The sequence below is a fragment of the Haliotis rufescens genome, unplaced genomic scaffold (genome assembly GCF_023055435.1).
Source record: "Haliotis rufescens isolate VD_foot unplaced genomic scaffold, xgHalRufe1.0.p SCAF_24, whole genome shotgun sequence".
Classification (NCBI taxonomy): domain Eukaryota; kingdom Metazoa; phylum Mollusca; class Gastropoda; order Lepetellida; family Haliotidae; genus Haliotis; species Haliotis rufescens.
Genome location: NW_025963935.1, coordinates 7,179,980 through 7,206,528, shown reverse-complemented (window position 1 = coordinate 7,206,528; position 26,549 = coordinate 7,179,980). Strand labels below are relative to the sequence as shown.

The following is a 26,549-nucleotide window of genomic DNA, read 5'->3' as shown; positions in this document are numbered from 1 at the left end:
TGAACATCAGGAGACTGAAAAAAACGTAGCCCGTCAACGTGAGAGATACGGTTATAGGGAAGGTCGATGCTGTGGGATTATAATTACATCATGTGCATGTGATAGATTACAACCCCCAAATAACCTCCTTCAGAGTCCTTAAGGTACAGCTCTATAACTACTGTACATGACAATACAACACACATTTTGAATTATTTATTTCATTATTTTTTTTACATTATGTTTCTTATTTCAATAAGAATGGCAGTCACGTTTCGCACTTTGAGTCATTTTCCTGACGACATTTGTCTTTATGTGAAATATTGTGTTGTAAAAAGAACTTTTAGACAGAAAACACATGGTGATTAACAGTCAGAAAGTATCGCTTGGTATGATTAGTAATGATTGAAGTGTGGATCGTATACACGATAGATTACACCAACCACATGCCAAAATGGAAATTTATTCATGAAAAAAACCCAATCATGCCAGAAGTAGAAGAACTTTCTTTATAAAAATGTCACCAATTGCATAACGCAATATCAATAAAATGTACACACACAAAACACGTTTTCTAACAGTCAAGGAGACACAAGTACATTAAAACACACAAACCATTAAAATATACACATAAAACGCACACTTTCAAACAAATTCAAGGAAACCAAAGTACATTTAACACATTATGAACACAACCAGACACGAAATTGTCCATATCACAACTGATATAGTTACCATCCAGGGTACACAGTGATGTGTTTGGAGGTGACACGGGGTTGAACGTTACCTTCAAGATTGTGTATGTCGGTTTTATTCATGTTATCCCACTGAGGTACCACACAGCAGTTTAACATGGATACTACACCCATTATACTGACTCGGTGCCAACCAAATCTTGTTTGACCCTTTTAAGCCAAACGCCAGGTAGGGAAACAATAAGTATTAACAAGTTGTTATTGGCATAGCGGGTCTAGTGGAACGAACCACCGATCTTCCCTTTCCTGGAAGTGGTCGTAATTTGTATGAAAGAGAACAGAATGTTTTTCTTGTGCCCAGTCTGAGAATTGTCCTGCCCACTGGGGCCCACCCTGCCACTCTGCATCAAGGATGCGGGTTACGTATCACTCAGTGGAAACGGGTGGGTTTTCGTACTGACTGTCAGCAGGTGCTGTGTTGTAGTAGTCCGGGGACTCCTCGGTGTTGACAGACAGGGAAGTAGGACACTTTTCACCCGTGTGCCCATGATCCAACTCAGTGTAGTTGTTATCAGTGTTCGGGTAACGTGACATGGTGCTGTACATCTGGCTGTTGCTTTCTGCGATGTCTGGAACAACACACGACACGGCAACATTTAGGTGTAAGGATTTGAAATAGAACACAAATATTGTCTCCTTATAGTGAAATGTTGTTTTATGTGGACAGGCACAGGGTGTGTAAACAACACAGTTTTACATTGGACACTGTGAAAGAACAGCACTTACCTTGCTTGTATTTCCGTACGAGTAACACAGAGGTGACAATGGCGACGACGACGACGATGACGTTGACAACGATGACGCCCCCAGCTGCAGCAGTGATTGGTAAAATATTTCCACCTGGAGTACAAAGTAAACTCAACTTGAATCGTTATATTCATCATTGTTACCATGACACCCTGTGTACATCCTGTATTGTGTTTCCAGTTTCAGGACTATGTTGTAGGTGAAGGCTCCAGCCTTTGGTGTTTACATTTCACAACTTTTGAGATACAATCGATGCATGCTCTTTCCACCACGATTTCAAAGAGCGTCATACGATTCTTACTCAGAAGTTGTTTGATCAAGGTTACAACATTCAAGGCCTCAGTAAAGCTTCCAAAAAGTTGGTAGACACATGGAGGAATTTGTGACAAAAATGATGATCGATGCAATTCCCTATTTTGACTTTACCATATGTTCCCATGTGTGTGCGTCGGTTGGCCTACTACTACTACTACAGCTACTACTTCTACTACAACTGCCACCACAACTACTGCTTCTACTACTACTACTACTTCTACTACTACTACTACTAGTCATGCTCACTTCTATTACAACTACCACCACCATTACTGCTGCTACTACTACTACTACTACTTCTACTACTACTACAACTGCCACCACAACTACTGCTTCTACTACTACTACTACTACAACTACCACCAGCACTACTACTACTGCTACTACCTCTACTACAACTGCCACCACAACTACTGCTTCTACTACTACTACTACTATTTCTACTACTACTACAACTACTACTACTACTACTACCACCTCTACTACTACTACTACTACTACCAACACCACTACTACTACAGCTACTGCTTTTACGACTGCTGCTATTAGTACTACTGCTACTACTACTACTACTACTACTACTACTACTATTACTTCTATTACTACTACCGCCGCCACTACTCTATGCTGTACTGTATGGTAGCACTCTAGTGTTGACACTTACTTTTTGTGGACCCTGCTGTGTCCGCTGGGTTCGTTGTCATCATATCTTTCTTATCAGTCGAGGGTGGACCTTGAAACATACAGATATTCAGTAAACAACACATTGAAACAATCGTTCAACACATGGTCAAATCTAGGCCTCACAAAGATTTAGAAATCGGTACATAATGTTGATATCTAAAAACCCGACTAGTGATCATTGTTTGCCACTAATACTACTACGACTAACGACATAATATGAAAGTTGTCAACCAAACACGTTGGTGATTTGTACTGTCATCAACCCAAAGGCGTGGGACATGCATATGCTATTAATCGCTGGTTTTTTTCTGATCCAGACTGGAACCTTTCTAATCTGCTGTCATATGGCTGAAATGTATAGCGTTAAAGATACCATGCCGCGGATTAACACGAACACCACACTCTGTCCCAGTGTACTGACTCCGAGCCAACCAGTCCTTGTTTTTGCCACTTAATGCCGAGCGCCAGACAAGTTAACAGCAAGCACCATCTGCTAATGGCTTATGGTATGACTCGAGCGGAGATCGAACCCCAGACCTTCCCCCCTCCCAGCGGACGCTATATAAAGCCACAAATTGTATGTTTGTCCAAGCAGAATCACTTTAAACATTCGGTTTCAAATACTGACAAGTTCGATGCTAAATGTCCACTTCAGTGTGGTAGAGGTATATGGTCATTGAAAGGGGCGTAGTTATAAAGGATATGATCTACAAGTACGCACCTGTGTGCTGTCCTTCAGTGGCAAACATTGTACTGTCCCTGGTTGATTTAGGACCTGGAGACGATGCCCCTAGGAATGTACAATGTCATGGTAAAAACAATACACTAAAAAGCCTACCACAAAAGTGATATCTTTCTTAATACTGTATTTTGTGCCTGCAATCTTTTGGAGCCTGAAATGTTGAAAGCCTGTCAGAGTTTCAAATCTTGTAGGAGTATTAGTCAGACTGTACAGTATATATACGTCATATATTGGACAACGTTATTTTTGAGAGGAAAGTGTCCAGTGAGTTCTTCCACATAGATCTAGCTGGGGTAGGCAGATAAACGCAGTGGCCGAACGATCGCATCCAAATGTGGGAGAGATATGACAATCGTGCCTGTGATTAGTAGGAGTAGTAGTAGTAGTAGTAGTAGTAGTAGTAGGAGTAGTAGTAGTAGTGGCGGTGGCAGCGGTGGTGGAGGTAGTAGTAGTAAAGGAAGTGGCGACGGTATTTAGACACAGAGTTTCATGATTATATAATTTCATTTCTTCCATAATGCATTTTGTGTGTAAATATATTAAACATGATTTACGGGAGAATTGTTTGAAACATTGATGAAGATTGTGAATTATAGAATGTTTCTTAGCTATTCCTCTTCTTTCTGGAAGGTTGTTTTAATTGTTGAGACAATGCAGATGTATCATTTCTGAAACATGTATCTCATTAGCACGCAATGTAAGATTGCACGTGTACCTTCGGTTGTGCTTGTACCTTGAATGAACTCTTTGACTTCAATAGTGATGTTATTGCTGAACTGTGGTCCAGTCTTACACCTCCACACAGATCCCTGGTCGAGTGTAGAGTTGATCCTGAGAGTCACGTTGTGCTGCTGGAGGGAGGATCTGACACTGATACGTCCTGACACAGACTGGTACTCGGGGGAGGTGGTGAGGGGGTGGAGTATGGCAGCAGATGCGCCGGCATCACTGCTTGTATCAAATATGTTAACATTGTTTCTGTGCCAGCTGACACCTATCAATGTCCTGCCCTGTGCGTGTGTACAGGACAGCGTGAAGTCTGCTCCATCTGTGGCAGACTCAGGGTAGCTGGCCAGGTGGGGAGGCGCTGGAACATGTGTATTGTATGAGATTATTGTACAATGTCATGTTCTTGTACTCTATCATCATTTGAATACAACAAGTACAGTACTTTATGTTTCACTCACCCATATCAAATACTTACCTGTCGCCTCCACACAAGGATGCACACCAGCAATAACGCCATGACGACCATTGATGCCACCTGAGAATAGTAAGATTACGAAATAATGAGATGCATCAATTTAGAGAATTATTAGCACTGACTGTTATATTCTTACGATCAGGCCATAATATTTTACAAATATTACCATCACTAAACTTGTGGAAAGAAATACGGGATCACATGGGGGTGTTCATATTACAGTTCATATTATGGTCACATTCACTGATATCAGCACTGATATCACTGATATTCGGTTGAATATGAACGCAGAGGAGACGTCTAGCATGATTGCCTTGTAGGTAAGGGCACCATGCCATTTTAATTCTCAGTATCAAGAGTCGATGCGAGTAGCAAAGAGATGGCAAGCAATACGCGCCAACAAATACAATGTTATGGAATTTACACAGGCAAACATGTAATGTAAAAACGAAGCATGGTCGCGGTAGACATAAGAAGGAATGACAATGAAGGTCTCTGTCACTGTTGCACGTAGTAGTAAAGGTAATGATGGTTCTGCCGCTACCCCACTGGAGCCGGATTTATATACCTATACCTATACTACAGGGGGAATTTTTTATGCCAAAATGATTATGCGATTCAACGATAGTCATGAGATTAAACTAAATTGTAATGAAAATATTCTCTATTATTTTTACTAATACTTAGACCATTATTTTAAACGAAGTGATATTCAACATTTTTACTAAGTTCTTAGTTCATTTTACTAGGAGACCATACTATATATTCTTCTTGATAATTGGAAAGAAACAATTGATGACCGTATTTGGCTGGTTTGACATCACAAATAAAATATATACCTTGTGGTAATTCTCTCCATTTGATAATTTTGTCCCTGAGCCTAAATGTTTCGATAGCTTTTTCGAGTTCTTCCTTTGTTGGTTTGTAATTATCCATTATTATATACTTATGTAAGCATTCTTCTAAATAAATGTATGATTTTTTATGTGGTATGATCTAATGATAGTAAACAATCTATTTTTAACCTCCAACCAGTTCTTTGGGTTTGGCATGGAATAATTGGCGCGCTTGTTGCCTCCCCTGTTCTATGAAGTTTTTTTTCTCGTCTTCGCTAATACCACTGGTCTTACGAGATTTTGATCGAATCTCCTGCTTTATTACGTTGTATTTGGTGAGTTCTGACAACACTAAACGAAACTCCTCCTCGGATATCTTACAATCAGCCATTGCTGTCGAAATATGATCCTCAATGCTGTTCAACTATGCTTCGGCGAGTATCCAAATACGTGTTTTAATGCTTTCTTTTGCAACCTACGAGAAATGAATATTATTGTTATTCCTGCCTGTCCCGAGACTCCGGCTGCTATTTCCATGCCGAGTACGATAGGCGCGGCGATTATAGTTGATAATAAACCAACACCGGCTACACCGAGTCCCATGCCAGCCATTACAAGCGCGGTGTCAACTCCGTCCAGAGCATTCACGGCTCTGCGATCCTTTTTATACAATCCCAGTCTTAACTCCCTCTCCTTCTCTATTCGATATTTTATGTCGCTTATTTGATGTAATCGAAATCCATCAACAGTATCCATCTTTTCAAATGCCTCACCAAGTGCTGGATATAAACTCATAGTGTATATTACGGTCATACAATAGTCTTTAATTGGTCTTGCTTAAATGTTTTGAGAGTATACATCAACCTTATCAAATTAATATTATACGGCAAGAATATCTTAGTAAGAGAAATACTACCACTTTCAATAATTTGGACCCCCTCGAGGGTTGCAACGGGGGATGCTCCGATATGAATAAAACTGCAACGTTGACGTTGGTGTTTCTTTAGCCATTTAATCGATAGACCTGGTAATATTTTGAAGGCATTTTCCGGTGCATCTCCGAACAAGACTTCTATAATAAGCATAGAAATATTAGGTATTGCACTCAAGTTAACTTTAATATCATTGAATTCAGTAACCAAATTTAAACTAACATTTTTTACTGCCGGACGACTATATAACATATGACCTGGATCTTCTGGTAGGGGGGTGACTAACACACTTTTTTGTTTTGATGGGATATAAGCTGCGAGTACGATACCACTTTTTATTATCTTAGTTAAATTATGCGCCTTACCCATCATCACATACGGTTGGGTAATGACGATATTCAGTAGCCACTCGATGTTTGCTTCGACCATAGTCCATTTATTATCGCCGTTGAGAATGATATTGTACAAAGTGTTTTTATGGAGTCTACTAACGTCGACATTGCTTAAATCTTCTAGATTAACCGTGAATGTAACTTTTTTCCGCTTGTATACATTATCTTATAAGTGTAAAGTGTATAACTTACCATCGGTACCGGGTCTACCGAATCCTTCCGCGTCTCTGAGATCGGAAAGCCTAATTGTATTACATTGTCTGAGTGTTCCAGGGCCTGACGAATCAACCATTATTTATGATATGGAGTGTTACACTTAAGTATCCTATATGCACAGGTTGGTGTTTTACATCTAATACAGAAATTTTGAGGTCTGAAATAATACCCCCCTTTAATTTGTTAAATTGTCTTGATGAGAAAGATTCCGTTCTACCACTATTATATTTTTCATCTTTCACTGGAACAGATCTCAGCAGAGTTGAAGGACTTTCGAGTTGAATATTATCCGTTGTGCTTATTTGATCAAGATGGATGCACAACTCTTTATAGGGAACTAAATCGGGTAATTTAACCCCCTGATCTGATGACTTGTAGAATGTTTTAATTCCGCGTGCAAATCCAAGTGTAACTGATAAGTTCGTTAAAATCTTTACATCCTTTTCTCCAAAGTCGAATTTCAGTATCCCATTTGACTCATTTTGTGTGAGACTAATTCCATTAGGCTTAAAAAATTCATCATTGAGTGAGCATACACTGTAATACCCATCAGGTATAATTATGCGAATGTCATCAATATTAATGTTTTCACCTAATATAAACATCTCATTATTATTTCTCGCACGATTTATATTGGTCCACCGCGGGTAATACGTTACATCGCATAGGGCGACTTCGAGTTGACCATCCGAGTTATTGATAGTATGAAGCAGTTGAATAGACTGACCATTTGTTATTCCCGGGAGTGTAACATTAATATTAAATATACAATGATACTATATCATAACTTAAATATGAAATCGAGATACATTACTAATCAATCGATTATAGTAACTGCCTCTGGTTATGATTTTATCGTTAAATTCCCTGATATCTTTGAAAAGTACAGGGTCACAGCAACTAGCGATCAAATGGTGCACGACTGGTTTCACAATCCAATGCAATTTTGACAGAATCAGTTAAACTTTGCCATATGGTGTGCCACAACGGGATGTGGCGTATCTATTTATTCCCCAGGATTTGAACTAAATAAGTCTGTTTTATCATTTCATGTGTACTATCAGATTAGACGTATACTTAAAGAAATTAGTGCCCCATTACCGCAGGATGGAATTCCACAAATAATCCGTACAATAGGTTCGCTTATGAGCGTATTTGTAAAAAATTTAATATTTCTACGAGTAAAGATTGGCGTATTAAAGGAGCAAAACCATGGTCTAGGTGTTCCGTACAGCAGACAAATAACTGTTAAAGAAGTCAGCGATGATTTAGTTAAAAAAAATCATCAACCATTCGATCCATTTAAGTTGTTACAGAAAAACAATCTTTTTGTAAGACTGCATAATCTTAATCATGGCTGGGAACTTTCGAGTAACGATTGGAGAGGTTCTCTTATGAGTTTTAAGGGTGGTTAGGCTTATATTGCTACAAAATGTATAATACTGAACGATACCGCAAACGCTTGGAATGAATTTCTTAATGATAAAACGGAAAATAATTGTACTAACCCAGGAGTTGTAAGAGTTAATGAATCAATAAGAACTTATGGGCAATTCTCGGTGCACAATCGCAAACACGAACGTCCATTATCGGTTCTGGGACGGCGCTCGATGCGCAAAAACAGTTTGTCGCAAACGTGGAGGACGCCATTAATTCACCAGTTGACATACCATCGTCTATAAAGCTTTATCAAGATGTATTACAGTACGCTCAATCCAAAGTGGACTACGTTTATGCGCCGGGACTATACATGTCTCCGTGTAATATGGAACATAAGATCGGTCAAGTGATAGGTTATAATAATAAAATTGTTATCGCTACCGATCAACAAAAAACAGGTATAAATTCAGATATGAATACCGAATTAATAACGCAAACAAACACAGGCGAAACGGGAATAGTCAAACCACAGTTATCTACTAACGCTTAAACATCTACTGACGCACAAGTACCACCGCATATTGCAGCTAAAAATCAACAACATATCGATTGTATTAGGTGGAGTCGCAGCTGGTTTACTCATGATTTGGTTAAATAGTTCTTAGCGAACTGATTGGTTAAATAGTTCTTAGCGGATACGTACAACAGCCCTGCAATTGCTACGATCAGTGCCCACAAGTTTTGACTAAGCCAAGTGGTGGTCTTAGCTAATAAATTCAAGAGCCAGGAAACTATACTCCCTATTATACCGGGAAGTGCAGCCGCGGCTTTCTCAGCGAGCTTTCCAAGTGCTGAACCTAATGCTTTTAAATGCTTTTTTATCCACTCTTCTATACCATCCCTATCAGTAGGCGGTGATCCGACACTACCACCTGTACTGCCACCGGTTAACACGAGAGTCAAAGTCGACATAATAAATCCCAACGCGGTTAAAATACTTGCAGTTGTTATTCCCTCTTCTCTGAACAATGTTTTAATTTTATCGGCCAGTGTAGTGTCATCGTTGAGAACTTGATCGATAGTTTCTCGAATTCGACTAATTTGTGAACGAAGTGCCTTTCTATTACTGGAAGCAGCCTCGAGGCAGGGCCGATCTTGTCTCTTCTAAGTTACGCAATCTTTCTGCAACGCAACGTCTACTGAACTCATCACCCGCCTGTTCAAGTTTTGTTTCTGTTTTCTCATAAGATATATGCTTGTCGATTTTGGATAGCTTGGCTATATTATTGATGAGTTCTCCCCGCATTGTTCGCATTGCCTTGTCAAGACCTCGTAATTCCCTAATACTGAACTCCGAATATGTGGAATTATCGTAATAGGTATCCAAGATTTCTCCGAGTCCGTCCAATACCACCTTCGAGCTTTCTTCCAAATTATCTTTGTTACCGAGTTCAGTACGCACAGTTCTAAGAACCTTAGAAGTCTTCGCGGAAAGTTTTGCTCCTCGTGAGTAGTCCACAAAACCTAATTCATCACGAACAGTTCTGATACCGTGTTTAGCGGCTATCCTAGGCAAGGCTAGGGGCTTACGAGTACAAGAATTCATAAGAATCCGGAGCGCCACACAGTCGCAATATTCCTTTACTATCTATCTCAAACTTTGAATAGTCACGAACAATAGGACTAACATCTTTAAAGGTATCGTAATAATCATTGACGGTTGATTGTAAAAGTTCATCATTAAGATTCATAAAACTGGTTTCATCAGTACCCTCTTCGATTGTACTAGTATCAGTTATGTTATCTAGATTAATATCATCCATTTTTATATTAAACATATGGTTATATAATTTCAATATAACAATGTCTTCGCAATACGGACGCAAGTTAAACCCACAACGTAGACTTCGAGATCCATTAGGGGTCAAAGCAATTCGTCAGTCTGTAACTATAACTAATAACCCTAGTACAATTGATCAGAATCAAACGCTTCTGGTTAGCTTTCCTAATCTCGACGCACAAGATGTGTTAGTTCCGGGAACTGTCTGACTAGCATTAACGATTACTTTGACTTCTATCAACGTTAACAGGAAGCCCGTTAAGAACATAGGTCGTGCTATCGTTAAGAAAATCGCTATTAAAATTAACGGTTATGAGGTTTTGAGTATCGACGATAGCGATGTATACTATTGTTACATGGATCTCTGGAGAAGGGATAAAGAGTGGGAAAACTTAGAGTACCAAGGTATTTGTAATCGGAACACATTGAGACTGCGCGTAGATGCTTCTAGTTGTGATGGTATTACTAGATTCCCACATGCCCTTTTATCAAGCATCCCTAGGCGATAGGTTAGAATACGAACTCACTTTTAATGACTACAGTAGAGTAATCAGAGCTGCTGAAGATGCTAGCTATTCCATTGACAATATCTCGCTGGAGTACGATATGATAACAGATCCCGAATTAGCCAGACAAATTCGTGACCAGTATATAGTTTAGCCATTTTGTACGATCGTGTGCTTCGACATCGAAAGATCACCAGGAACAAAAAAGATACGACGTGGAATATCAATCTAAACGTCCCCACGAGATCATTGAAGGGTATTCTAATGTTGTTCGAGGACCCCTCCGATGCATTTAAAAGAAATACCGAGAAGTTCTACAATCCCAAGATTACAAAAGTAGAATTGACTATCGAGGGCGTTCCTAATCAACTATATAGTCAAGGAATGCTAGCGTATCACCAGTGGGATGAGATTAAAAAACTCCCTTCTATAAAACGAAGCCCAAAAGTTAACGCGGTCGTGAAAGATCTGTCTCTCGGGGGTGTATGGATGGGTGAATACCTCACCACGAAGTACGCGCTATGGCACGACATGCGAACAACGGACGATGACCAACTACACGGCAGTGGGAGGAGAATAGAAAATGCCAGCGAGGGTGTCACTATACAGATAACGAAGTCATTATCGGGACGTTTTCGATCATATTGTTATTCTGTGCCCGACTATAAGCGTCAATAAAACATACCTATCGAGAGATTGGGTAATGAATGTCGACGGGGTACACAGAGTCGATCCGGGCGATCGTTTACAAGACTGTTTACGAGTATGTCACGAAAAATACAAAGGAGAATCAACCCTTTTCGTAACAGACGACTGCAGCGCGAGTAAAGAACTTACAAAAAAGAAAGATATGCTTTCGTATTTAGCATTCTTCGGTCGGCATACTCAACATAGTGATTGGATACTTACTTAAAAATACAACTCTGTCCTGAAAGATCTAAGAGAGCAGACCAAATTGGTAGCTTTTGCAATTGCTTGAGAAAATGTACCAAAATGTAGCAAAAATGTTGCAAACATATCAAAAAGATAGCAAAATGTAGCAAAAATGTAGCAAAAATAGCAAAATTATAGCAAAAATACGATAAATTGAACATTAGCGGTTAATATGACATAATGTGGTTTGAAATCCTCATTCTTTTGCAATAGTTCATTATTACGGGGTGTATTGGATATGCCATTTTATATTATGTTAGACTTAAATATCTCCTTAGGTATTACATTATGGAATGCGACGAACTCATCGAATAAATGCTCAAAGAATCTGATGAACATGTTGATCAACATGTGGTCATTTGTGAGACGGCCTGATGAATTCTCGGACTTCTTGTCCGGTTTTCGTGCGGTAAACTGTGTCTGTCCCAAGACACACACGCTCGGGCGATATAGTGGTGGTATCACTGTTTTGATACGCTCTCATTGGCTAGATAGTGGACTGTTTTGTAGGCTTTACGATAATTTTGAAAATACTGTTTCACTTTTATTCAAAACATCAAGTTTATCATGGGACGCTGACTGTGTTTTGATATTTACTTATATCTCACCCGAAAATTCAACAGTTAATGAGAATATAGATAGTGATGGATTTACTCATCTTGAAAACTATTTGAACATTATTGTTGGGGAACACCCACACAAGCATATATTTCTTGCTGTTGGTCTTAATGCAAGGACAAAAGGCTTCCTTGACTTTATCCCTGATGACAATATTGACTTTATTCAGAGAGATGTTGATGATTATCCCTCTGATACTTTTGATATGCCAAGAAAAAACAGAGACTCAGTGACACATAATAATTTTGGCAAAAGAATTGTTGAATTGTGTGGGACCTTTGGTATTCACACATTGAATGGGAGATTGTTTAATGATGCAAATGGTGAATTCACATGTTTCACTCATAATGGATCAAGTGCTGTGGACTACATGATTGCCTCCTCTTCTCTCTTCCCATATTTCTCTAACTTTGGGGTTGGTACACAGGATTACTCCAATCACTTCCCCTTATATTGCTCACTCAATATTCAGGGTACCTCATCTGGTAAATATAGTCTACCCCCAGCCCCAGGTAATACAAGGAGTAACTCCAACTATAATCTGGAAAAGGAAGGTGGAAACAGTTGGGAGAAATATGTGTGGAATGAAGGTGCTAAAGAAACCTTCTTGCACAAGGTTGAGGGAATATTAGCAGAGCATTATGATTATATCTTACAACTAGCTAATAATAATTGTAATACAGCTGTATCTTGTATAGTCAGTTGTTATCAAGAAGCTGCAGAACACACCAAAAAAGGACATGGTTTAAATTCTAATTTCAGGAGAAATCAGCAGCTTCCCTGGTGGGATGATGAACTTGAATTAATTAAACATGACAAATACAAAGCCCTGAGAGCTCACAGGGATCATGGGGAAGATTTTTCACTTTTTAGACACTTAAGATCAATGTTTAAAAATGCTTTTAGTAGCAGGAAAAACTCATTTCTTGAAGCACAGAGAGAAAAACTGATAGCTGCAAGAGACAACCCAAAGTTGTTCTGGAAACTGCTCAAGGATAGTAAACCATTTAATGCAGTCACTCAATCAATTAATACTTAGCAATGGACTAACCATTTTATGTCTCTTCTTTTTAGGCAGGATCTTGAACTTAATAGCTGTATGTACCATATCCCTGACAATAATGATCCAACAATTAACATTCCTATCCTAGCACAAGAAATATCATGTCACATAAACCAGATTGGGAATAATAAATCCCCTGGGCCTGATGGTATTGCTGCTGAATTTTTAAAGTCTTCAGAAAAACAAATTACACCAATTTTAGTTATTATATTTAACAAAATCTTTGAGAGTGGTAACTTTCCAGATGTGTGGGGAAAAAGTATGATCCGTCCTCTGTTCAAGTCTGGTGATTTGAATGATGCCAACAATTATAGAGGTATATCACTCATTGATACCATATGCAAAGTTTTTACATCTATTCTTAATGCTAGACTACAGAGGTGGTGTGATGATAACAATATCATTGACGAATCTCAAGCTGGATTTAGACCCAACTATTCCACGACAGATCATATATTTTCACTACAGGCCATTATCCAAAAGTATGCATGTAAAAAGAAAGGAAGGTTCTACTGCTTATTTGTAGATTTCGCAAAAGCTTTTGATAATGTTGATCACAATATGTTGTTACAGAGTTTGGCTGATATTGGTGTCTGCGGAAAGTTTTTGTCTATTATCACATCAATGTATGATAAACTGTGTGCTTGTGTTAGAACATCTACTGGGTTATCCAAATACTTTAAGTGTAATACAGGTACCCGTCAAGGATGCATCCTCAGCCCTCAGATGTTTTTAATATTCATAAATATACTTGTAAATTTTATGGAAAATTATGGAGGACAAACCGTCTTTATTACTAAAGACTGCCCAGCAATATATGCACTTATGTTTGCTGATGACGTGTCATCTATTGCTGATACACCTTTAAATTTACAAAATAAGATCAATGCCTTGGAACATTTTTGCAATACCACAGGCATGAAGGTAAACTTGAAGAAAACTAAAGTTATGGTATTCAGAAATGGCGGACCCCTTAGACATTATGAAAAAATCAAAATTTAATAGTGTATATATTGAAACTGTGTCGTTTTATAGATATTTGGGTATTGTGTTCACGCCCAAACTTGTTTGGACTAAGGCACTAAATTCTCTTGCTGCACAGAGTAACAAGGCCATTCTGACATTATATGGATATCAAAAGAGAGTTGGTAATATACCCTATCAAGATTTATTTAAGATATTTGATGCTATGATTGTGCCTATGGTCTGTTACGGCGCAGAAATATGGGGCACCTCATATTGTAAAATTATTGAAGATGTACAGAATAAAATGTGTAATTGGTTTCTAAATACAGGTAAAACAACAAACAATGCAATGGTTTTAGGAGAGTGCGGAAGAGCCCCTCTCCAACTTGTGTATACCACAAGGGCCATCAAGTATTGGTGCAGGCTACTGCGTTTGGACGAGCACAGACTGCCTCGCCATTGTTATTTAATGCTCAAATCACTGGACCATTCTGGTCGCACCACATGGGCTACTCACATTAAGAATATTTTGTATAAATTAGGTTTTGGATATGTATTGTTAACACAAGATGTTGGCAATGTGAAGATATTTATTCATCTTTTTAAGCAAAGATTATTTGATAACCTTCAACAATTATCGTGTAATTCTATCAATAGTATAGCTGATACCTTTTATTATAAACATTTTAAATCCCTGTTAAATATAGAAAAAAACATCTTACACTCCCCATACCAGTACATCTGAGAATATGTATGACTCGTTTCAGATGTAGCAAGTTTAAACTTGCAATTGACTTGGGGAGATACACAAATGTCCCATACACTGAACGATTATGTAAATATTGTATAGAAAATGGTATATCTTTTATTGAAGATGAATTTCATGTTTTACTTGTATGTGAGCGTTATTCAGCGCTAAGAAATATGTATCTTAAACAGTATATCAAGTTTCAATCTGTAACATCTTTTACTGAAATTATTTCATCAGAAAACTTTGATGTTGTATATAACACATGTTTATATCTATATAAAGGTCAACGGCTAAGAGAAACTTAAATCGACTACTTCATTGGCATGCGTAGTTCATGCAATCAATCATTGTCTGTATTAAGGGCCTATGGCCTTCTTACTGAATAAACTGTCTGTCTGTCTGTCTGTATAGCACTGCTCGGGGGTTTAACATTTAACCTTAAAACCATGCATGCAGTTTTCATAGCATAAATATAGCTTGTTGTTTGTCCAACACATGAATAAAAAAATCAAAACACCACACAGTGTATGTACAGCACTGCTGAGGGCTTTAACATACAACCATAAAACCAAGAATGACATCAGTTAGACAGGCGATGTACATGTGCATTTTAAATCTGGGTGATTAACAGAACCACAGTATCAAAGTTAGACATTAGACAGTAGACATTGTTCACAATTTTCATGACATGAATATATGTAGGTTTTTGTCCCAATATATCAATACAATAACCTAGACACAATCTTAACATCATAAGCATTTAACATTTTTGATAATACAACTTACACAGATACTAGGCCAGATTACATGTAGATTCTGGAAACGGGTAAACTAAATCTACGAAATCATTAGCTTTTATGCAAAAAACCTTCAATACTTCAATACAACAATTATAAAGCACTTATCATATATGATACAACAATAGCTATTTATAAAATGTTAATCTGCCGTAATTTCTGGCACCCGTTAAGCGGATCACATTGATGACATGCACTTGACAGTTGAAAGCAGGTAATATATTAGCACACGAAACAGAGACTCCATGTATATGTAAATGACATCCATTGGTAATTTGCTTGACGCAAGTAGTTCAATAGGTATATATATATTTAAGAATTGAACGTCAGTTTGGATGGGTTCATTGAAGTTTGAACGATTGAAAAGTGAACGATTTCGCAAGCTCGGAGGTTCACACAGCTCAACCAGCGCTTTTGAATTGTTCACACTTAATGAAACCCAGCCAAACTGAGGTTTAATTCTTATAATTTCATACTTTGTAGTTTACTGGTCTCGCCGAATAATATCATCAGAGAATATTGCAACAATGTTATTTTGTCGGTATTTGCCCGCTCTCGTTCACATACCTTTCCCCACTAATACCCAGGTACGCAAAGAATAATTGTTCTTTAAATATATACAACATAATCTAGAAATATGCCAACATAATGTCATTAAATTTACAAACAATATTTGGGATAAATCAAATCTAGGGAAAGTGAACCAACATATAAACATGACCTCGATGAACAGAGGCGAGGTCAACCTTCAAGCGCGGGAGAATGAGGGTGAAATTTATACTTACTGCTGTTGAAAATGTCGTTTATGGAGCAGTTACGGAAAACACCCCGACGCCTGAACCAATTTATGAATGTGTTGCTTATGTTTGGATAATCGCAAAGCAATTCGGACGATTTGAAATGGACTGGTGGGGGGATTGAACGGAGTTCTCTGAAACGTGTGTGTTTTGTGTTAATTTTCAACGTCAGGGTGTGTTATATTTGGAGTTTGGGATTTGTCGTGTGTGCTGTGATACTTTGCTTACCTGGTGTTTCTTGTCACCTGAGATGAGCCTACTGTATACATGTTCTGATGCCAGCTTCATTTCTGTACCCCGTAATCCCTCCTGTGCCGCCGCTTCTCGGCCTAGAATGCACGTTTTGTTCATATCAGAACTATCTGGTTTGTATTGCTTTTGTTTAATTCATATCTGAACTATCTGGTGGGTATAGCCTCCGTTTAGTTGATTATCCAAACCATCTGGTTTGTATAACTTCCGTTTAATTGATTATCTATGTTAAATAGTTTCCTGACAGTTTACAGGTTTCACACTCAGGTTCTGTTATAACGTCGTCTACTCTGTGGTCACGTGGTTTGTGCATTTTCCGTGGACCAGTATGAGTGAACAATGGCCACTGATAACACGTGCAGAACGCCGTCAGGTGACCGAGGTACAGTGGGTTCAAATCAGGAAGTTAACCTTCTCAGTCAGTATCAGTTAGACCTCACTGAGAGCCATGCGGAAATTGACTTGATTATTGACAGGAAACTAAAGCTACTTCTGTACCTGGCTACCTCCATTAACCCTTCATGAACCGGGTGTCAGTGACAAGTCTTTGGTAAGCATTTCACTTAACTACCAGCTGATACCAGGACACATGAAGTTCCTACTGAGATTTAAGTGGTCACTACCACCATAATAATCGGACGACTGATGGAAGTGTTTTTATGTGTTCTTGTCGCACATATAATGGATTCACCACACTTGCTTTTTAAATAAGCGAAATATAAACCTTGGTTAACCAGTTTTTACTTCTGCGTTTGGAGCATGAGTTTGGGTGGCTTGGTGTTCCAACTTCGACTGCCAAGTCATTGATTACAAGATTTAATCATCATTTAAAATGTGGAGGTAGAGTCGTCATCATTAGTCCAGGAGGGATGACTTCCACTTTCCAATTGTCAGCACTCCCTTTATGTCGAACAGTATTCCAGCAGCTGCATCCTTATGTGCCCACGTGGCAAACATTTTGAGGTACAATCGAGCATGTTCTTTCTATTTAAGAGATTGCTAAAAGTATTAATACATGGATTGTTATAGAATCTTACAGGAATATACTTTTGTCTTAATGAACATTTAAAAGAAAAGCAGACCTATTATGTTTCAAAGTAGACTTATTGAGGACATTTCCAAACCAGTGACAAAAATTATGTATGTGTATGTTAATAATATCCATTGGTAATACGCTTAACGCAAGTGGTTCAACAAGCAGGTACACATATTTAAGATTTAAACGTCAGTTTGGATGGGTTCATTGAAGTTTGAACGATTTAAAAGTGAACGATTTAAACTTTCGTTTAACCTGCGCTTTTAAATTGTTCACACTTAATGAACCCATCCAAACTGACGTTCAATTCTTATAATTTCATATTTGTAGTTTACTGGTCTCGCCGAATAATATTGTAACAATGTTTGCTTAAGTTTGAAGTCCTCTGGCTTCGTCGGAGAACATTATTTTGTCGGTATTTGCCAGCTCTCGGTCACATACGTTTCCCCACTCATACTCAGTTACGCAAAGAAAAATAGTTCTTTGTGAACCAAAATATAAACATGACCTCGATGCACAGAGGCGAGATCAACCTTCAAGCGCGGAGTCATATATGACGTCACACAAGGTTGTAAAGAGGTGCATTTCGAGTCGAACGGGGGCATGGGGGTGAAATTTCTACGTATTACTGTTAAAAATGAAGTTTATGGAGCAGTTACGGAAAACACCCCGACGCGTGAACCGATTTATTAATGTGATGCTTGTGTTTGGGTAATCGCAAACCAATTCGGACGATGCGGAATGGACTGGTGGGGATTGAACCGAGTGCTCTGAAACTTGTGTGTTTTGTGATAGTTTTCAACGTCAGGATGTGTTATATTTGGAGTTTGGGATTTGTCGTGTGTGCTGTAATACTTTGCTTAGCTGGTGTTTCTTGTCACCTGAGATGGACCTACTGTATGACCTGATACCAGTTTCCTTTCTGTGCCCCGTCATTCCTCCTGTGGGGCCGCTTCTCGGCCTAGAATGCACGGAGAAGGTCGGCCAACTCAGAAACCGGAATAGTAGATTTCTAATTCCGTCTACGAATATTTTCTCGTCCCCGATGACCAATCAGTAAAGCAGGTAGGCAAGTTTTTTTGTTTTGTTTAAAAAAAATTATGTTGATGTTTTATGGTTTCTTAAAATCTTAGATTTTGTCCCGATACGATAGTGAATCGAGTTTTAGTTTGGGATTGATCAGGAGCAGTCGAGTTTGCTCTGTGTCAGCGGCCACATCTGAGCAGGGTACTACATTGTTTTCGTTGTTGCTAGATTCCTGTCATTTCCGAAAACAAGGCATCAAAGTCGATCAATATCGCGTAATAAATCAATTTCGTTCACCTCAGTAATCATACAGAATTAATTTTCTTTACTTGCGTTATTAGTATTGAAAGATAGCCATTCCACATCCAAATTACCGTAAGGACAATCCATTTTGTTTCATTTAGCAGCTAGACGACATTAAACACAAGAACCAGAGCATTTATTTATTTATAAGTCAGATGAAATGTTTCAAGACCAGGCAAAAATACTTGATTAATTATATTGCCGATACATGCAGGGATGAAAAAGAAAATAGAAAAAACGAGTTGATTGTAAACACCGATCGAGAATTCGGGGAAACCCTGGAAAGTAGTGGGAACTTTTGTTGTCCGTTCACAGGTGTGGTAACTCCAAATATCAGATCACGTGACTACCCCTTCAGCCAATCAGCATGAAAGAAACAGTGTAAACTTCAAAGTATGAAATTATTAGCAAATGAAACAGTGACTCCATGTATATGGTAATAAAATCATTAGATAATACACCAAACGAAAGTAGTTCAACAAGCAGGTATATAAATCAGCAAATGAAACACAGAGACTCAGCAGGTATCCTAATGCTGCAGTAACACATACTTGTAACGAACGGCAAGGGACGTTTTATCCGTATTTCGTTACTTGTCCGCAAACAGGAAGTTCAATAAGCAGGTATATATATCAGCAAATACAACAGAGTAACACCAAGTATAAGGTTATAACATCCACAAATAATACACCTAAACCAAGCATTTCAACAAGCTGTGTTATAACACATGCTTGCAACGAACTTCAAGGGAATGGGGACATTGGTTCGTTTTTCCGTATTTCGTTACTCGCTCAACCTTGTGGGCCAGTTTGGATGATTCCCCACTATTCCTATCAAGGTATATATACAGTGTGTTTTTAAAAGCAGTGAATAACCATTCGTGGAATAGTTGACATATTCTATGCTCACAGGATATTCTTTTGGTATTCTCGAAAATAGTAACAGAAATACTTTGACAATCTAAGAAAAACATGAGTTGTATGATAGGCATTACTGAGAAGATAACGGATGACAAAGTGTAGATAATTTATGGACAAAAACTTCTCTATAACTGTAAGGGAGACGTTTCGGTTTAGATCCTTATATTGTTGTCAACCCTTGCTAATATTATATTCTTTTGGTATTCTCGTAAATAGTAGCAGAAACACTTTGACAATCTAAGAAAATCATGGCGACAATGCACGGTAGTTTTTTTATTCTCCGGTTATGGGTACCAATCTGTTGTTGTCCATAAAATATCTCTACTTTGTAAGAAAAAACATTGTGACAATGTATGGCATTTTTTGTTCTCCGCTTATGGTGAGTCTGGCCAGTCGGTTATGCACTACATCGAGTGATATGCAAAAGTGGTTAATTGGCTTTAACTTATATTGAAACAGTCCGGTATAAACCTTGGTATACTGCATCAGTGTTTATTATAACCATGTCCTTCTGTTCCTGTTGTACTTTCTATCTGCATATTTCTCGTAGGCGTTGAAGCCGTAATGACGATGCATCATAAAACATGAAGAACTCCATGCACGCGTCAGTGGAAGCCGTTAACGACCTCTACTGTTGATCCGGTCTCAGTCTCGATCAGTCGGGGGTGTTGACATCCGCGTTCTGGTTGGATGAAACCTTGGATGCTGCTGTAAGAATGAGGGCAATGAACAGGCAGCTGAGTCGAGGTATAACAACACAGGTTCTATTCTACTCTATCCCCATGGTGACACTGATGCTATCCTCCGATGCTACAGCAATGAAAGCTTCACAAACTCTCTGTCCACGTACTCCCTGTTCCGATGTATCCTTCAACAGTGACACCTTGTCATCAAATACGATTTCGTATCTTACTTTTTCACATTTTATGTTATTAATCATCCTAGTTTCTGACATAAGCAGCTAATATATATAAATTATTACGTTTACATACATCATAAATTCATGAATATTCATTGCTGCAAAAAACATTATCATTACGTTTACATCCACGATAAATTCATGAATATTCATGAGGCAAAAAACAGTTTCAGAAAACACAGATATATTTGGGCTTACCTTCACTTTTTCTGCTTGCTGGTTTGTTGGGTTTTGCATACATGTCTTCAATACCCAGAGTGATCTGTACTTCTGTTGCATTGTGGGTTTTCCTAACCTTGTTGACCTTTGCATACACATCTTAAATGAAAACAAGGATTATCTAATCTTGTGATACATTGTGTATTCAGTAATGTTTATCGGATGTATGTATCGTCTATCGTCTATGATTGCTGGGGAATCATTTCCAACTGCCACAGTTGGTGTACATACATATGAAGTGGATGTATATATCGTCCATATCTCTGTGACGGTGAAAAACGGCATTCTCAACTGCCGCAGTTGGTATACATATATATGAAGTGGATGTATATATCGTCTATGTCTCTGTCAATAGTAACTTACGTCACCGTCACAATATGATATGAATGACGTCAGTATAACTTACCTGAAATCTGCTGTTCCTCTGCTGACTCCTGGTTCTCAGCTCTGGCAAATCCGTGATACAAATCATTATCCTCCATCACTAAACACAGGAAATGTACCACAAATTATAAAATAATCTTATTACGGTTTTGATAAAAAGTCATGAGCCGTTTTTGAAAGTAGATTGTTGTCGTTGAGGATTTATGTTCATATCAGATGTATTCAGCCTTCACCAAAAAAAATATTCACAGAATCAGACAAATATTTGTTACACATACAAACCTCACTTATTAACAACACGTTCTAAAGTCAACTTTCTGAAAAACTTTCTGATTTCTTTGGGTCTCAATCTGACTCACTTCCACATAACACAATATAGCCTACCTGACACCTGTTGTCTCTCTGTATTAACCTTAATCACTTCCACATAACACAATATAGCCTACCTGGCACCTGTTGTCTCTCTGTATTAATCTTAATCACTTCCACATAACACAATATGGGCTAACTGGCACCTGTTGTCTCTCTCTCTCTCTCAATCTTACTAATTTCAACATAACACAATATAGCCTACCTGGCACCTGTTGTCTCTTTGTCTCAATCTTAATCACTTCCACATAACACAATATAGCCTACCTGAAACATGTTGTCTCTCTGTATCAACTAATGAATTCCACATAACACAATATAGCCTACCTTTCACCTGTTGTCTCTGCTGACACCTGGTGTTCATTGTCAACAACTCGTCGATAAAGGACATTAAGCAGATTGAAGTGTTGAAATGTATAAGATAATAAATTACACCCAGGATTCAGATAATATAATATGACAAAACGGTATCTCTAACACAAAGGAAGCATAAGAGTGAGTCATAAACATACCGATCGTCTCTCTCTCAGAATCCTCGTTCTGTCCCCCTTCTTTGCTGAAACATTCAGAGAACAGAAAAATCAGAAATATGTTATCTCCATGGTGACCTCGGGCAAAAAGCGAAATGGTGTCATGATGTCACCAGAATAACCTACAGCCGAAGTTGAAGGTCTTTGTATAAAACCAGGAAATTTAAAGATTCAGTGTTTATGTTCAAAGCCAAAGTGGTGTGCTGGTGCTTCTCAGTAATCTATAAAATAAGCTCATGATATTGTCGGAATCTCTAACTGACGCTGCTTTTGTCAGAGATTTCTCATGAAAATGGAAAGGGTTTTGTCGCTTTTATTTATTTGTATAATGATGTGTCTAAGACATAATCTATTGAAGACACGATTCCTCATGTTGTAAAACATCTTTCACATTCTTTCAAAGAGACGTTGCTGAAGTATCGATGATGATGCCAGATGCAAGTAGACTAAAACGTCGCAGTGCTGTTTTGATTGATGCTGCAACTGTTACATGCCACTTAAAGGTGATGTCACCATTCATGTTAGTATTAAGAATTAAAACACAGCAAACACGTACCCGTTGTCTTTCTCTGTCTTGTCTGAAAACAATATTTATTATTGAACGGGGAATCTGTTTTGTTTTCAGTTCATACACATATTGGCAAAGGAATGAATGCGTTAACGTTTTACATCATATGAGATCTCTTTTATTTAAGTAACAAGATTATTCGTATCATATGAACGTAAACGTAGAAGAACGTAAGTAAACATTCATACCATTTGTCTGCCATTTCCCCTCCCGTCTGGATTGGTTGCACAATAACACAACGATGACGATGACAACCACAATCACCACACCACCCGCCGATCCAGCAACAATAGAGATGAAACCAACTGTATGAATAAAAGGGGCTGAAGGATAATACATACATGTTCATTTCATCAGGACACATCGGATGAAAGTAAATCAATACAGATTAAAGCCATCGATAAAACTTGACTGATAATATCGCCAAGTCAATTTCTAAAACAACTTTTCCATGATCGTTAAACATTCTTAAATTAGTAAGGTCAAAATAATGATGTCTTAAAGTTTCACAAGGTTTTGTAAAGCAGTACCTGTATTGCAGGACCCTAGTTTTCATACATACTTTTTGTGGACACTATTGGGTTCGTTGGCATTATATCTGTGTCATCAGTCGTGGATGGACCTTGAAGCATACAGATATTCAGAATATAACACATTGAAACAATCGTTTAACACACAGTTAAATCTAGGCCTCACAAAGATTTAAGAATGGGTAACTCAATTAATATGTATTATTTATGGAGTTGTGAAGCGTCAAGTCACGAAAAATCATGAAACATATTTGATTAAATATTGCTTCAGTGTGCTTTTTTAAACGGAAAAATCGCACAACAGAAATAGGCTCATGTGTGCAGGTGAGGTGAGGTGAGGTGAGGTGAGGTGAGGTGAGGTGAGGTGAGGTGAGGTGAGTATTGCACTTTTATAGCAACGTGCATGCACGTTTGTGTGTGTGGCTGATTGTACTAGGCCGGACTGATGCCGATGTATAGTGCTAGCTCACTGAGATACCATGCCGAAGATTAAAATGAATACCCCACTCTGACACAGTATACTGACTCTGAGCCGACCAGTCCTTGTTTTTGACCTTTAATGCCGAGCGTCAGACAAGGTAACAACAAGTATCATCTGTTAATGGCTTTTGGTGTGACGCGACCGGGGATCGAACCCTGGACCTTTCCCTCTCCGGGCGGACGCTAGTCCACGGAGGCAGTCCGGGCATTGCATAAAATTTCCAACAAAAGAAATGTGCATGCTATATAAAGCCACAAATTGTATGTTTGTCTAAGCCGAATCACTTTAAACATTCAGTTTCAAATACTGACAAATTCGATTGGAAATGTCCACTTCACTGCGGTAGAAGTATATGGTCAGTGAAAGAGGCAGATTGATAGAGAATATGATCTACAAATACGCACCTGTATTTTGTCCTTCAGTGGAAAACGATGTAGTGTCTGTGGTTGATCTAGGACCTAAAGACGATACCACTAGGAATGTAGAATGTCATTGACAATACAAGGCACTATAAAAGCCTACCACAAAAGTATTATCTTTTTTAACATTGTATTTTGTACCTGCAATCTCTTTGAGCCTAAAATATTTCAAATCGTGTTGGGGAATAAGTCAGACTGTACTGTATATAGACGTCATTTCTGGAGATTCGCAACTTAAGGACGTCATGCATTGGACGTCATATATTACTGAAAAACACCCACCACCACTACTACTGCTGCTGCTGCTCCTACTACTACTACCTCCGCAACCGCCACCGGCATTACTACCACTACTACTACTACTACTACTACTACTACTACTACTACTACTACTACTACAACTACTTCTACTACTACTACTACTACTACCACTACTACCACTACTACTACTACTACTACTACTACTACTACAATCTTCACCACCAAAACCGCCACTACTACTGCCACTACTGCTGCTACTACTACAACAACAACTACTACTACTACTACTACTACTACTACTACTACTACTACTACTACTACTACTACTACTACTACTACTAGCATCACTGCTACAACTACCTCCACCACCGCCACCGCCATTACTACTACTATTACAATTACTACTACTACTCTTGTTGCTACTATTATTACTACCAGCACCAGCACCAGCACCACTACTACTATTGGTGAATATTGTATTTTTCTTATAGAATGTTTCTGAGCTATTCTTTCGGAGATATTATTTGGTTGTTGAGTCGATGCATTGATATCATTTCTAATACATGCATCACGTTAGCACGTAATTTCATCCTTTTGCACCTGTACATTCGGCTCTGCTTCTATCTTGAATAAACACTATGGGATAAATAGTGAGGTTATTGCTAAACCGGGGCCCAGCCTTACATCCCAACACGGAGCCCTGGTCGAGTGTAGAGTTGGTCCTGAGAGTCACGTTGTGCTGCTGGAGGGAGGAGCTGACACTGATACGTCCTGACCCAGACTGGTACTCGGGGGAGGAGGTGTTGGGGTTGAGTATCTCAGCAGATACGTCGGCATCACTGCTTGTATCAAATATGTTAACATTGTTTCTGTACCACTTGACACTTATCAATGCCCTGCCCTGTGCGGGTGTACAGGACAGTGTGAAGTCTGCTCCATCTGTGGCAGACTCAGGGTAGCTGGTCAGGTGGAGAGGCGCTGGAGCATATGTATTGTATGAGATAATTGTACAACGTCCTATTCTTGTACAGTATCAACACTTGAATATAACAAGTACAGTACTTTGAGATTCACCAATATATATATCGAACACTTACCTGTCGTCCCCACACAAGGATGCACACCAGCAAATAACGTCATAACGATCAGCGATGTTTTCATCTCATTCAGACGGCGGATTAATGCCACCTGTGAATAGTAAGATAGGAAAATATAGATCTGCATCCATTAAGAGAATTATTAACACTGATTTTCACATTTTACGATTAGGCCATAATATTTTAAATTATTATCATCTCTATACTTGTGGAAAGTGTGATTAGTCTCAGTTCATATTGTGGTCATATTCAGTGATACCAGCAAGGAATTATTCAAAGTTAAAAACACCAAAGTGCAACATCTTCATGGAAAATGATCGCAGAGGAGGCGTCAAGCATGATAAGATAAGGGCACTCTGGCAGTTTACAACCCTCTGTAGACAAGTTTGTATTAGCCCGGAAGATACAATGATACATTTCTACTTATTCACACTTATTCACTAACTTACCGTGTCGGGAAATATACCGTCCATAAACATGCTTTACTTCCAATACTCAGTCCAGATATACAGACACACCCTTCAGGGAGACGCAGTAATACATGTAACACCCCCGGAAGTGATCACAGTGACAGCCCGGGTAGACACTACAGAACTGGTTTGCGTTGTGCTTTTTCATAGAAGCTAGAAGTGGCCCATTGTGTCTGTAGACTCAATAGTGTTATCAGTTTCTCTATCCAAACATGGTGTGTGTTTTCCTTAATGCAGCCACCATCATGTTGAGGCTATGGAACATTATTAGATACCTACTGCTGAACAGATGCTTTGTAACTGTCATGAATA

The 26,549-nt window shown here is 38.6% G+C and overlaps 3 protein-coding genes across 7 annotated transcripts in view; all 3 read right to left on the bottom strand.

Moving 5' to 3' along the window:
* The window catches only part of LOC124113532, a 110,877-nt gene that overhangs the window by 23,709 nt on the left and 60,619 nt on the right, over positions 1-26,549 (bottom strand). The window lies entirely within an intron of this gene.
* Positions 19,198-26,549, bottom strand: part of LOC124113533 — a 59,391-nt gene continuing 52,039 nt past the window's right edge. The window contains exons 9-13 of one of the 5 annotated variants that reach the window (XM_048402106.1): positions 22,968-22,989; positions 22,394-22,437; positions 21,535-21,575; positions 21,108-21,227; positions 19,198-20,695 (exon numbers count right to left, since the gene is read on the bottom strand). In XM_048402106.1, the coding sequence (XP_048258063.1) occupies positions 20,636-20,695; positions 21,108-21,227; positions 21,535-21,575; positions 22,394-22,437; positions 22,968-22,989 (287 nt within the window). In that variant the 3' untranslated portion in view covers positions 19,198-20,635. Of the gene's footprint in view, positions 20,699-21,107; positions 21,228-21,534; positions 21,613-22,393; positions 22,438-22,967; positions 22,990-26,549 lie in introns of all 5 variants that reach the window. The other 4 variants (XM_048402102.1, XM_048402105.1, XM_048402104.1 and 1 more) reach the window with 4 other exon arrangements.
* On the bottom strand, positions 25,141-26,355 carry LOC124117307. Its single transcript, XM_046479122.2, has 3 exons — positions 26,217-26,355; positions 25,768-25,858; positions 25,141-25,648 (listed from the first exon to the last, which is right to left on the bottom strand). Exons 1-3 carry the CDS (start codon positions 26,244-26,246, stop codon positions 25,257-25,259), a joined length of 513 nt encoding a protein of 170 aa, XP_046335078.1. The 5' UTR covers positions 26,247-26,355; the 3' UTR covers positions 25,141-25,256.

Coding starts and splice junctions, on each gene's coding strand:
- LOC124117307 (XM_046479122.2), bottom strand. CDS start 26,246: ATGTTTATGGACGGTATATTTCCCGACACG. Junction 25,859..26,216: donor ACGGTATATTTCCCGACACG/GTAAGTTAGTGA, acceptor TACTATTCACAG/GTGGCATTAATCCGCCGTCT. Junction 25,649..25,767: donor TCCTTGTGTGGGGACGACAG/GTAAGTGTTCGA, acceptor CATATGCTCCAG/CGCCTCTCCACCTGACCAGC.